We start from the raw sequence: 11735 nt of genomic DNA, 5'->3' as shown, positions 1-11735 counted from the left end.
CCCCCCCCCCCACCCCAGCACCAGCTCAGAGCCTGGAGGCGCTGGCCACGCGGGAACATGTGCTGAGTGAAGAAATGAGGAAATGCAGGCATGAGTGAGTGAACGACAGGAATCTCCCGGGGCCTGGGCTGTAGGGCCCAGTGAGGACACGGAGGGAGCGTGCGTGGGCACGGGGAGAGGGGCTGCAATGGCCCGGGGGGCTCACCTGTGTCCAGGACCCGCAGGCCGAAGTGGGACAGCATCCCCACCATGTTCAGGTTCTCCAGCTCCTTGGCCAGGACGAGCCCGGAGGTCTTCAGGCCGGCCAGCTCCACCTCCAGCCTCTGCTGCTGGTTCTGCAAGGAAACCAAGGTGTGCAGGGCCGCCAGCCCTCCCCCGGGATGAGACATTCAAATGAATGAATGAATGAAGTGAATAAATAAGTAAATATGCATAAGAAAATAAGTAAATGAATAAATACATGTAAGATAAAGTAAATAAGTGGGCAAATACGTATAAGTAAATAAAGTAAATAAGTACAAAGTAAATAAGTAAATGATTAAATAGGTAAATAAGTAAATAAGTCAGCACACAAGTCAACCTTTAAAGAGGGTCTGGCAGCTGCTCCTGCAAGGAATCCACAAACATCCCCCATCTCTCCTCCCTGCTCCAGGAAGCAGCCTTCGCTTGTTACAATCCTACTGCTTTGAGCTGAGCCCTGCACAAGGCTCAGTGTCTCCCTCACCCTCCTGCAAGGAGGTGTCCCTGCCTCATTTTATAGGCCTGGGAAGTGAGGTTTGGGGAGGCAAGCCCAGATCCACAGCTGGGCCTTCTCAGGCTCCCATCTGCAGCCCCCACAGCAGAATCAGACCTGGGCCAAGGACAGTGTGGGGCAGTGCCAGGGCGAGGACTGTGTGTGCAGGGGCTGGGCTCCTGGGGTGGGGGGTGGGGGGCTCTGGCTCACCAGGAAAGGGTGCTGCATGCCAGGCCTCAGACCCTCCTCCATCCCTGGGAAGTGGGCAGGGCTGTCTTCCTCTAAAGATGTTGTCTTAAGTGGACCATGTGTTCTTCATCCCTTGTTTTCTGACACCACTGGACAGGTGGGGACCCTGAGCTGAGCAGTGGACACCTCCCTCCCAGGGCCTCACCTGAAACTCAGCCAGCTGCCTCTGCAGGGCCATCTGCTTTGCTTGAGCTCTTTCTAGAGTCTTCCTCAGCTCTCTGAGCTCAAATTCCTTGACTGGGAGGAAAGACAGGAGAAAGCCATCATTTTCTGTTCTTTTCCATCAAAAAACCTCCCCTTCCCTTTGAACTGAACCTCAGGCAGGCAGCAGCTGGGACCCCACGATGTGCTGTCATTCTCAAAATCCACTTTAACAGAGTTTATTTCATTCTCTGCTAATATAAAGGACATCTAGGAAATGTCCTTTTCCATTGAGAAAAATGTGGCAGCCACAGAAAGAAATAAAACACAAAATCTCCTCTTCTTGCCTCCTAGAGATAACCACCATAAATATTCGTGTGGATTTACATATGCATAATTTTACATCGTTGAGATTGTTGGGAAGTTGTGAAAAACACGAGTCTTGGAGTCAATGGCCGGGTTTAAATCTTAGCTTGGCCACTCACCAGCTGTGCAACCATGGGCAGGTGACTTAACCTCTCTGTGCTGCACTTCCCTCGTCTTTAAGAGGAAGTGATGCTATTCCTGACCTTATAGTACTTTTATGAGAAGTAAAAGAGGCAATCTGTATAAACTGCTTAGACCTAAGCCTGGTTTGTTGGAGGCCGTCGGTGATTTCCCATCAGATTATTATTTTTATTTATCATTACTCTCCTCGATGGCACCCTTTCTTTCTTTGTACTGCTCAATATTATAACCTACGATGGAGGTAGTTCTGACCAGCATCGTAAAATCCTAGTTACCAGGCCGTTGCAGAACCTGACCACTCACTTTTCAGAAGTTTGAAGATAAAGTCTTGCAAGAAACACAAGTCAAGGGAAGCAAAGTTCTTCTTGGGAATCAGAGCTCCGAGTGGTGGGAGACCAGGACACTCGGTTTCCTCCCCTGAGTCCCCTTTGTTCAAATTCTGACCTGCCTCTTCCTCCAGAGGTCTCGGATGCTTCAAGCACTGGGCTGAATCTTTTTCAAATTCCCCTACATTAAAAAAAAAAAAGCAAAGAAATCCCATGGGAAAGGTCAGCTCCAGGAGCAAAAATGAGTGTCTCCTCCGGGCCTCGCCCCCTGATCAGATGTGGGCAAGCCCGTCCAAGCTGGGGGGCAGGCAGACATACAAGCAGAGAACACTGGGACCAAGGCTGGATGGAGGGCAGCAGGGGAGGCTTCCTGGAAGAGGGGGTCCTTGACTGAGATGGGTATTCTTTTTTCCTAACAGCTTTATTGAGATCTAATTCACATGCCATACAATTCACTCATTTAAAGTGTACAATTCAATGGTTTTTAGTATGTTCAGATATGTGAAACCATTACTACAGTTAGTCTTAGAACAGATTCACCCCTCTAAAAAGAAGCCTGGTACCCCTGAGCCATCGCGCCCCCCACCCCATCCCCGCCGCCAGCCCTAGGCAACCACTAATCTGCTTTCTGTCTCTACAGATTTCCCTGTTCTGGACATTTCATTACACATGGAATCATAAAATACGTGGTCCTTTGTGACTGTCTTTTTTTTTAACTTACCATGTTTTCAAGGTTCACGTATGTTGTAGCATGTATCAGTACTTCATTGCTTTTCATGGCTGAATAATATTCCAGCGAATGGAGGGACCATATTCTGTTTATCCTTCAGTTGATGGGCGTTTGGGGTGTTCCCACTTTGGGGCTATTATTATGTGAACATACATTTTCAGTCCCCTTGGGGACACCCCTAGGAGTGGAGTGGCTGGCTCATGGGCATCTCTACAGCTAACCTCTTGAGGAACTGCCAGGCTGTTTTCCACAGCGGCTGCGCCATTCGACATTCCCACCGGCAGTGCACCAGGGCTCATGTGCTCAGCAACACTCACTATTATCCACCTTTCTGACAGGGTTTCGAAGGATAAGCAGGGGTGAGACTGGTGCACAGAGGTGGGGAGGCCATTGCGAGAGGGGGCCTGCTTGAGGGGAGAGACGCGGAATCGCAGAGCAGGGAGCCCTGGGAGCCACCGGGCCGGCTTGCCACTCCTGGAAGGGGAGGCGGGAGGGACCCAGCTGCTGACACACCACAGCCCCAGGCTCAGAATAACAGCAGTGGACACCCAACCCAGCACGTGCTGGCGTGGTTAGGGGCTGCCACACGATTAAGTCACTTACTCCCTATGACCGCACTATGAGGTCAGTGCTATGGTTATGCCCATGTTTGCACTTGAGGAAACTTAGGTGATGGGTGGAGAGTTTGCCGAAGGTATTAAAGGTAGTTAAGTGGTGGAGTAGGAATTCAAACTCAGGCCCTTCACAGTGACAGGGCACAGCCCACCTAAGATGTCACCATGGTGGACACGCCTGGTGGCCTCTCATGGAAAGGAGACAGCAAGTGTTAAAACGCTGGGACCTCACGTGGAGACAGAACACACGTTAGCGGGTGCCTAGGAATGGGGAGACTGCTTGTGGGTACCGGGTTTCTTCCTGGGGTGATGAAAATGTTCCAAGCTTAACTGCAGTCACGGTTGCACCTATCTGTGAATATAGTAAAACCCGCTTTCAGGGGGTGAGTTTTATGGCACGTGAATCAGATTTCAACAACACTGTTACAAGGGAACTCTGGGACCTTGCTCCCTCATCGGCTCTATGCTCTGGCTTTGCTGAGCGGGAGCACAGAGACCGGGATGGGACACCTGAGGTTCTTCGCCAGTGGAGGCTGGTGACTCCTGCGCTCACTCCTGCCTGGGGAATCCCCCGCTGAGTGAGCCCTGAGCCCTGAAGGGTGCAAGGCCACCCCCCCCCAATCAGGACCAGGCCTCAGAGACTTGAGACCCCAGCTGAACTCCTGCAGCAATGAAAGCAGAAATGGAAAAGCTCTCAAGAGCCCCACCGCCCCTGTAAAATTGGTAGGCGGTTTAGAGGGATGAAGGGAGGTCTGTCTACACCTGTTTTCTTTTAAGGAACCGCAGAGGCCCTCAGAGTTACCTGGTGCATAGCCACACACATCCACAGCTTCACGGTCCCCGGCACAAAATTTTATAGATTTTTGAAATAAGCCTTAATCTCTCCAGTGGCTTATTTGCCCGGCATAACTCCAGGCATTGGAGCTCACGTCAGACTTAATTGCAGGTAATGAGATGCATTTTTCTCTCCATTTGCCATTATTCACCATCAACAAGACGTTACGGCACACCGCTTCTATCCTTTCAAACACCAGACCTACCGTGTGCCTCCTACACAGCTGTACATGCCTTCATCAAATGTGAGTACATTCTGTGTGTGTCTGTGTGCACGTACACGCGTGTGTGCTGCAGGGTGGTGGTGACAATAACAGGATAATTACAAAGGAAAGGCAGCCTCAGGAACCCCAAGAGACCGCCTCCCAAGTCTGCGATCAGGGAAGGCTTCCTGGGGGAGGTGATGTCCTGGCGGTGCCAGGCCTGCAAAGGCACTGATGCCATCCTCAGGGGAGCCTACAAGGCAGGCGGTTTCATCCTCTCTTTACAGGTGAGGTGGTGGAAGCACAGAGAGGTTAGGTAACTGGCCTCAGGACACTCAGCAAGCATGGCACACAGTAAGGGCTTAAGTCAGATCTTTTTCTGCTTTACCAACATTGAAAATAGGTGGAACAAAGAAAAAAGATGTGACCCCTTAGGCCAGCACCTGACATAGCTGTTCCCATTCATAGAGGACCTTTCCTAGTCCCAGAGCACAGTGGGGTGTTAAGTAGTTGCAACCACTGTAGGGCCTCTGTGTTCTGTGGGCGCTGTTTCATTTGAATGCAAGACATTTTAATGCAAAGATGCTGTATTAATACGTATACTTCAGGTTTTGGGGGGAACAGAGTTCTGTCTCATTCTTTCTTTGTCTCGAGCACCTGGCTCAGGGCCTGGGAAGGAGTAAGTGCTCAGCGTTATTGTTGAATCATTCATTCATTCATTCATTCATTCAACACATGCTCACTGAATGCCTACTATGAGTGCCAGGCATGGCTCTGGGCCTGGGGGTACTACAGTGAATAAAACGGGCAAAAAAACCCAAAACCCAAACATGTGGGACTTATATTCCGGTGGGAGATAACAAACAACATGAATGAGCAAATGAAAGAAGCAGATAGAAAATTATGGACTGATGGAGAGAAATGAAGCAGAGACGGGAAGGTGGGCAGGGGGCAGGGGGTATGCCATGGTTCCGAGTGAGCTGGGCGACCTCCCAGGGGAAGCGACAGTTAAGCAAGACCTGGGTGAAGGGAGGGAGCGAGTCCTACAGTGACACAGAGCACTGCAGGCTGAGAGTGCCCAGAGGTGGGCACTGCCACCAAGCTCTGGGGACAGTTAAGGAGGCAGGGTGCTGGAGCAAAGTGAGCAAAAGCTTCAGGGGGACCTGAGCCCCCTCCAGGGGCAGGGGGGGCCCGAGCAGCTGGGCCTGGCTCATTACCGTTCCTTGGAAGAACCACCCCTCCTAAACTCCCACCTGCATTACATTTAAATAACGAGGCATCTATGGGTGGCGGGTTGCTGAGCTCCCAGGCAGGCAGGTGCAGTGGAGTCAAGGTGCGCATTTGCCACATGGCAGCACAGAGCGGAGCCGGTGGTTACCTGTGAGGGTCTGCAGGTGCTGCTTCCCCAACAGGTGCTCCTTCTTGTTATGCAGCGAACTGAAGAACTGCCTGCAGGTCCGACAGTACAGGTCCTTGTTCTCATCCCCCTGTGGCCAGAAAGGGTTTCAGAGCAGGGAGGGAGCCTGTGCCTCCTCCGAACAGAAAACTCGCTGAAAAGGGCTTCTGTGGGCCGGGCGGGCCATGCTGGTCCCTTCCTCACCTGTGACATCACTTGCAGAGAATTTCAAATCATCCCAAGACCGCTGTCAACAGGTGGGAGAGAAAGTGCTAGGCAGTTGCAAGGAGGGAACCCCAGGGAGTTTTTGAGAATCAGTGTTATTTGAGTAAGCCCACAACTGATCCTGGGTTTTGCTTATGTTTCAAAGAGCTTGCCTTGAGACCCTAGACCAAAATGAACTTTATGACTAAATGACAAAGATGTGTCCTTTTGCCAAAATACATATGCCCTGATCCATAGGTGCTTGTGTACCGACGCAGTATTTCTGTACGCTGCACTAGGAATGGGTCAGAGGGACATGGTGGGAGGCAGAGGCGGGTTTTGGGGTGCGAGGGACCAGTGCTCCGGCCTGAGAACAGGGCCCTCCTCTCATTGTGAGCTTTTGCACACTGTGCTTTTTTTTTTTTTTACTGTGCACATATATTTTTAAAATGAAAAACCTAGTTAATTAAAAAACATATATCGTTATATGCATTAGTTCAGAGATGTAAAACCTCCCTAAGCTCTGACAAGAGATGGACAAACACTTGATTTAGGTCCCTCCGGAGAGCCAGCCAGGACGTGACCGCGGGCTCAGGACACACTGCTGCTCAGGAATCGCCTGCCTTATCAGAGAGGAGCTCCCTCCTTCAGCTCGGAGACGCGCCCTGACCAGGATGAAGTGGCTGTGTGGTTCCTTCCACACCCCCACACCCTCTGAGACTTGCTCTGCGTTCCCCCCCCCCTCCCGAGTGAGCAGACAAGCCTGCGGCCATGAAGGAGACAGGAGCCCTGGCTCGAGAGAGAGGACAGGGAGGGCTGGGCAGAGAGGGGGTGCTGGAGAGAGGACTGCGTCAGGAGGGGACTACTTGGAGGGGAGAGAGGTCTGCACTGCCAAGGCCTCCAAGAAAGGGCCCCAAAACCCCACCAAGGCTGTGCCGAGACATTAGAGAACATCCAAACTGCATGTACACACCTATCAACAAAAAGTTCTGTACCCTCACTTTGACTTTATAGAAATATATCGTTACACATGTGCTTCCTTCTTATAAGGACACTGCGACTGCATAATCCCCCCCTGCATAATCTCAGGATCCGTAGTCACCCCGCCCCCCCCCTTTGCCATATAAGGTCATATTCAAGGTCCCAGGGAGTAGGACCTAGGTATCTTTCCGGAGGGAACATTTTTCAGCCTGCCACACCAAACGAGAGTGGTTATTTTAAAATGTCTTTTTTGCCCCCCAAATACTTACATCAATTGCTAAGAAGTCAAGGCACTTGCTTTCTGATTCACTTCCTGGTGTACCTGTTCCTGACAGAAACAAATGGCATCATTTAAAAAAGCCTCAGAAAAGGGCTCAGCCTTATTTTGCGAGGGGGGTGGCGGAATTAATTCGAGGGTCAGAAGAGCCTTCTGAGGATGGAAACATTTATCTGGAGAGGTCTCCATACTTCCTGTCAGGGCTTGACTTTGGCTGCTCAGTTTCAATGGAGGTCTGAAAATCCCTATAAGCCAAGGAAACACCAGGTGCCTCTGATTTATAAACACCTGGCCAGGTATGGAATGAAGATTAGAAAGAAGACAAAAATGAAAACAGTTCATTTTTCATTAGCATGGCAGATGCTAGGTGATATTTTAAGAATTGTTTATTATAATTATAATATGTTTATATAGTCAATGTTAAAAAGTTACCATTTTAAAAATAAGGCAGTAACACATCTTATTTGTTTAAAAAAACAAGCTGTTGGAGCGGCCTTTCTTTGTAACATGCCAGCTTTTCATAAGATGACAATCTGCAAACAACCACGAAAATTAGGAGGCAGCCACAGGTCTCCAGCATGACTGAGGATTAAGGAAGATGACGTGTTCTCTGCAAAGTCGGACAGGCAGCAGTGTTAGGGAGAAAAATTTGAGGACGGAATGACAGCTGCTCCCAGGGGACCCTTGGCCAGCGGTCTCAGGGCCCAGTTTGCTTAGCTCTGACATGATGAGGCCAGAGACCTTGCAGCTACCTCAGAACCACCCGAGACCCCACTATGTTTAGTGGGTTGCATGTGGCTGCTAATACATGTTGGAGCAGTGGTTTTCCAACTATTTTTATCTGCAGGTGCTTGATTGAAAACAAAGGTTAGGTGAAAACCCATAAGCACAATGGACCAGAGTGAAGATGCCTGTGGACCCATTGGCCCTCTGCTTGTTTGCCATCTTGTCAGGGGACAAGAATAGCAATATGGGATTCCGTAGTTTCCTGACCCAATTCGATGGAACCCAGAAGGAAAACAAGCTGAAGAAGCTCTAAAGGAAGAATTATCGAAAGCTCCCGCTCTGGGGCACCCTAGTTATAAGGTTCCCTTCTTCCTTTGCATACATGAAAACAAAGGAAATGCTTTAGGGGTTCTAACTCAGAAACATGGAGACCATCGTAAACCTATAGGATATTATAGCCAGCAATTAGACTTGGTCGCAAAGGGCTCCCTCCTTGCCTGAGGGCAATTGCTGCTACAGCCATAATATGCAAACAAACAGGAGAGGTAGTTATGGGCTCTCCTTTAGCTATTTATGCTCCTCATTCTGTTGAATCCTTACTGAACTCTCACCACACTCAACGCTTTTCTGTCAGTTGACTGGCTTCTTATAAAGTATTCCTGCTTTCTTCACCTAATATTTCTTTAACTTGACGTAACAGTCTTACCCCAGCAACTTTATCACCTTCTTTGCAGGATGAAGACACGCACGATTGTGTTTTGCTTACTGACCACCTTCTTGTTCCTAGAAATGATTTACAGGAAACTCCTATTGATAATGCCGACTTAATCTGGTTTACAGATGGCTCTTATTTGAAAGATGAACAGGGACATTGCCGAGCTGGATATGCAGTAACTTCCATGGTGGACATAATGGAAGGTTCTTATTTATCTGAAATAAGATCTGCCCAGCAAGCCAAACTAATTGCTCTACCTTGAGCTTGTCACTTGGCCAAAGATTAAGTAGCCAACATTTACACGGATAGCCGCTGTGCCTTTGGGGTAGCTCATGACTTTGGAATGCTGTGGAAGTATCGAGGCTTCTTAACTTCCTCAGGACAATCCATAAAGAATGGAAAACAGGTTGTAGAATTATTAGAGGCCATCTAACAACCAAGACAATTGGCGATTATCAAAAGTCCAGGACATTCTAGGGCCGGCCGAGTAGCTCAGTTGGTTAAGAGCTTGCTCAAGAGTGTGAGCTCTGAGCAACAGCGGTTCGGCTCCCGACCCGAGCTGAGCAGCCGCTGAGCTGCCAACAGGTGGCAGGATGGCTCAGCTAAAAAAACAAAAACAAAAACAAACCAAAAGTCCAGTACATCCTAAAGCCACCGCCATGGAAGCGAAAGGAAGTCATTTAGCCGATGCTGCAGCTCAACAGGCAGCACTGAATAGGCAAATTATCCAGACCTGAGCATGCTCCTTGCCTCCCATTAAATCAACAAAACACTCTCTTTTATAGTCCAAGGGACAGCCACAGGAGAAGGGAAGAGGATATGGCAACCAAGAGGGGGAAACTTTGACTCCGGCAGACAGATATGGCTTGGACCCAATCAGAAACCAATCTTACCTCTAGGGGCTCAGCTGCCTATACTCCCAACATGCGCATGAGCTAATTCACTGGGGTCCTGAAAAGATGATTTTATGAACCAAACAATATTACTGGAAACCTTCTCCCACTGTAGCTCATTAAGTGTATGGCAGACATCCTATCTGTCCAAAATATAACCCAGGAAACCCAGTCCATGGGTACCCCAAGGACACTTCCCACTTCCTTTAGGTCCATTTGAGATATGGCAATTGGATTTTATCCAAATGCCACCATCTCGGGGATACAAACATATGTTATTTATGGTCTGTATGTTGTCTCACTGGGTTGAGGCATTCCCTTGCAGGAATTCCTCAATTGAGGACTATTTTTTTCCTGCTGAGTTACATAGTGACTGAGGAACTCATTTCACTGGGGAAGTAACGCGATCCATCTGTAACATTTGGCCGATTCTACAGCATTTTTGTTGTGCTCATCACCCCCAGTCCTTTAGATTGGTGGAACGTACCAACGGTACAATCAAAATTCAATGAGCCAAAATTTCAGAAGCTTTTAATCTCCCTTGGCCAAAGGCTCTCCCTGTCATGCTACTCAATCTGAGATCTACTCCTTTTGGTAAAGATAGTCTTTCTCCTTAGGAACTAGTCACCAGTTGCCCTATGCATTTGGATGAAGGGGCATATGAGCCAACCTTACTAAAGGGAGACATTTTACATTATTGACAAGAACTTATTAACCAGCCTAAAGGGACCGATAAATTAGTAACTGATTGATTTCACAGTGTGCTTCCAGGAGACGAAGGCTTCAAAGGCCATGGCTTACAACCCGGAGATTTTGTCTACTGGAAGGAAAAGACATCATATAAAAGATTCTCTCCAGCCTCGCTGGAAGGGACCTTATCAGGTGTTACTAACTAATCCATGTGCAACCAAGCTTAAAGGAGTTGACTCATGGATTCACATTTCTCATTTAAAAAAGGCACCTAAGAGTGAACGGGCATCTATTCCTGTCTCTGACACTCGCCTCCGTCTACAGTGGGCATAAACAAGTCAAGGACGAGTAGCTGCTGGCATCAAAGGCAGATAGCCCAGGACACCGATAAGGCCTGTATACCTACAAATTGATGCTGGACCCAGGGACACTTATTTAATCAGTTTTTTCTTTTCTTGACTGCTAATAATGACAGTTAAATTTGTTCTTTGAATTTCTCTCAAACCTTATTCTTACATCACCTGTTGAGATATAGCAAATGGTTCTTTCATTGTTATTCTCCTTCTTATGGTCTCCTCATGGAAACAATATCTGTCTCCCCAGAGCCCCTCCCTTACTGGATGTGAAAAATTTAACTTGGGGACCTGCTAACCTCCTTTCCCATCTCCTGGACAATGACGTTCTCATGATCAGTTATGGCAATGAAGCTAACTAACACCTTGTTAGCCACGCGTTGGTCCTCTCCTGCTATTAATATGACCTTTGGGACATTTTTTTCTGGGTGTATCTATTATCAAGAACACCTCCCTGAGGGCCAGCTGAATGGCTCAGTTGGTTAAGAGCTCGCTCATAGTTTGAGCTCTGAGCAACAGTGGTTCGAGTCAGCCCGAACTGAGCAGCCGCTGAGCTGCCAACAGGTGGCGGGATGGCCCAGCTAAAAAAAAAATAAATAAAAAAGAACACCTCCCTGATAATTCCCCTGGTAGAATTATACATGGATCTCATTTAGATGAGTATTGTATAGCTATAGGAAGAGATGATAAAAAAATTAAGAAAAATACCTGGGTATGATGGGAAAAGGCTTGTAGCAGCCTGCCCTATCTGTCATAGTATAGCTTGTCCTCTAAACCACCAGCCATGGTCCTATGGCTGGATGCCCATAAAACAGGAAAAACATAGATGGGTCCCCATTTCAGAAATTATTGGCATTACTTGGTGGGTAGATATGTCTGTAAGTACCCCACGTTGCTTGCATCCTGGATGCTTGTGGGAAGCCCTATGGAATACTCAAACCTAGCTCATTTTGGGGTTACCACTACTCGTTTAACTATGGCCTAGGAGACTCAACATTTTTGGGTTCAATGTACCCCAATTGCTCCCAGGCCATAGGCACTCAACGACAGCAACATTCCTGGTGGATCCAACAACACTGGCCTTCTCTAAGAAATAAGAGGGAACAAGTTGGGGGGTTGGGATCTGGCCTTGGTATTCTGGGACAAGCTGAATTTGCAGCTAA

At 48.4% G+C, this 11735-nt stretch overlaps 1 protein-coding gene across 7 annotated transcripts in view; it reads right to left on the bottom strand.

Annotated features, from left to right (window-relative positions):
* The window catches only part of LOC109392574 (SWI/SNF-related matrix-associated actin-dependent regulator of chromatin subfamily E member 1-related-like), a 38866-nt gene that overhangs the window by 11143 nt on the left and 15988 nt on the right, over positions 1-11735 (bottom strand). For 4 of the 7 annotated variants that reach the window (XM_019661139.1, XM_019661142.1, XM_019661143.1 and 1 more), the window contains exons 3-7: positions 7188-7246; positions 5716-5824; positions 1934-2137; positions 1128-1219; positions 206-335 (exon numbers count right to left, since the gene is read on the bottom strand). In XM_019661139.1, the coding sequence (XP_019516684.1) occupies positions 206-335; positions 1128-1219; positions 1934-2137; positions 5716-5824; positions 7188-7246 (594 nt within the window). The remainder of the gene's footprint in view (positions 1-205; positions 336-1127; positions 1220-1933; positions 2138-5715; positions 5825-7187; positions 7247-11735) is intronic. The other 3 variants (XM_019661140.1, XM_019661138.1, XM_019661141.1) reach the window with 3 other exon arrangements.

This window comes from Hipposideros armiger, unplaced genomic scaffold (assembly GCF_001890085.2).
Source record: "Hipposideros armiger isolate ML-2016 unplaced genomic scaffold, ASM189008v1 scaffold_337, whole genome shotgun sequence".
Lineage (NCBI taxonomy): Eukaryota > Metazoa > Chordata > Mammalia > Chiroptera > Hipposideridae > Hipposideros > Hipposideros armiger.
Note: the sequence above shows the minus strand (reverse complement) of the source record. Positions and strands in the feature narration are given on the sequence as shown.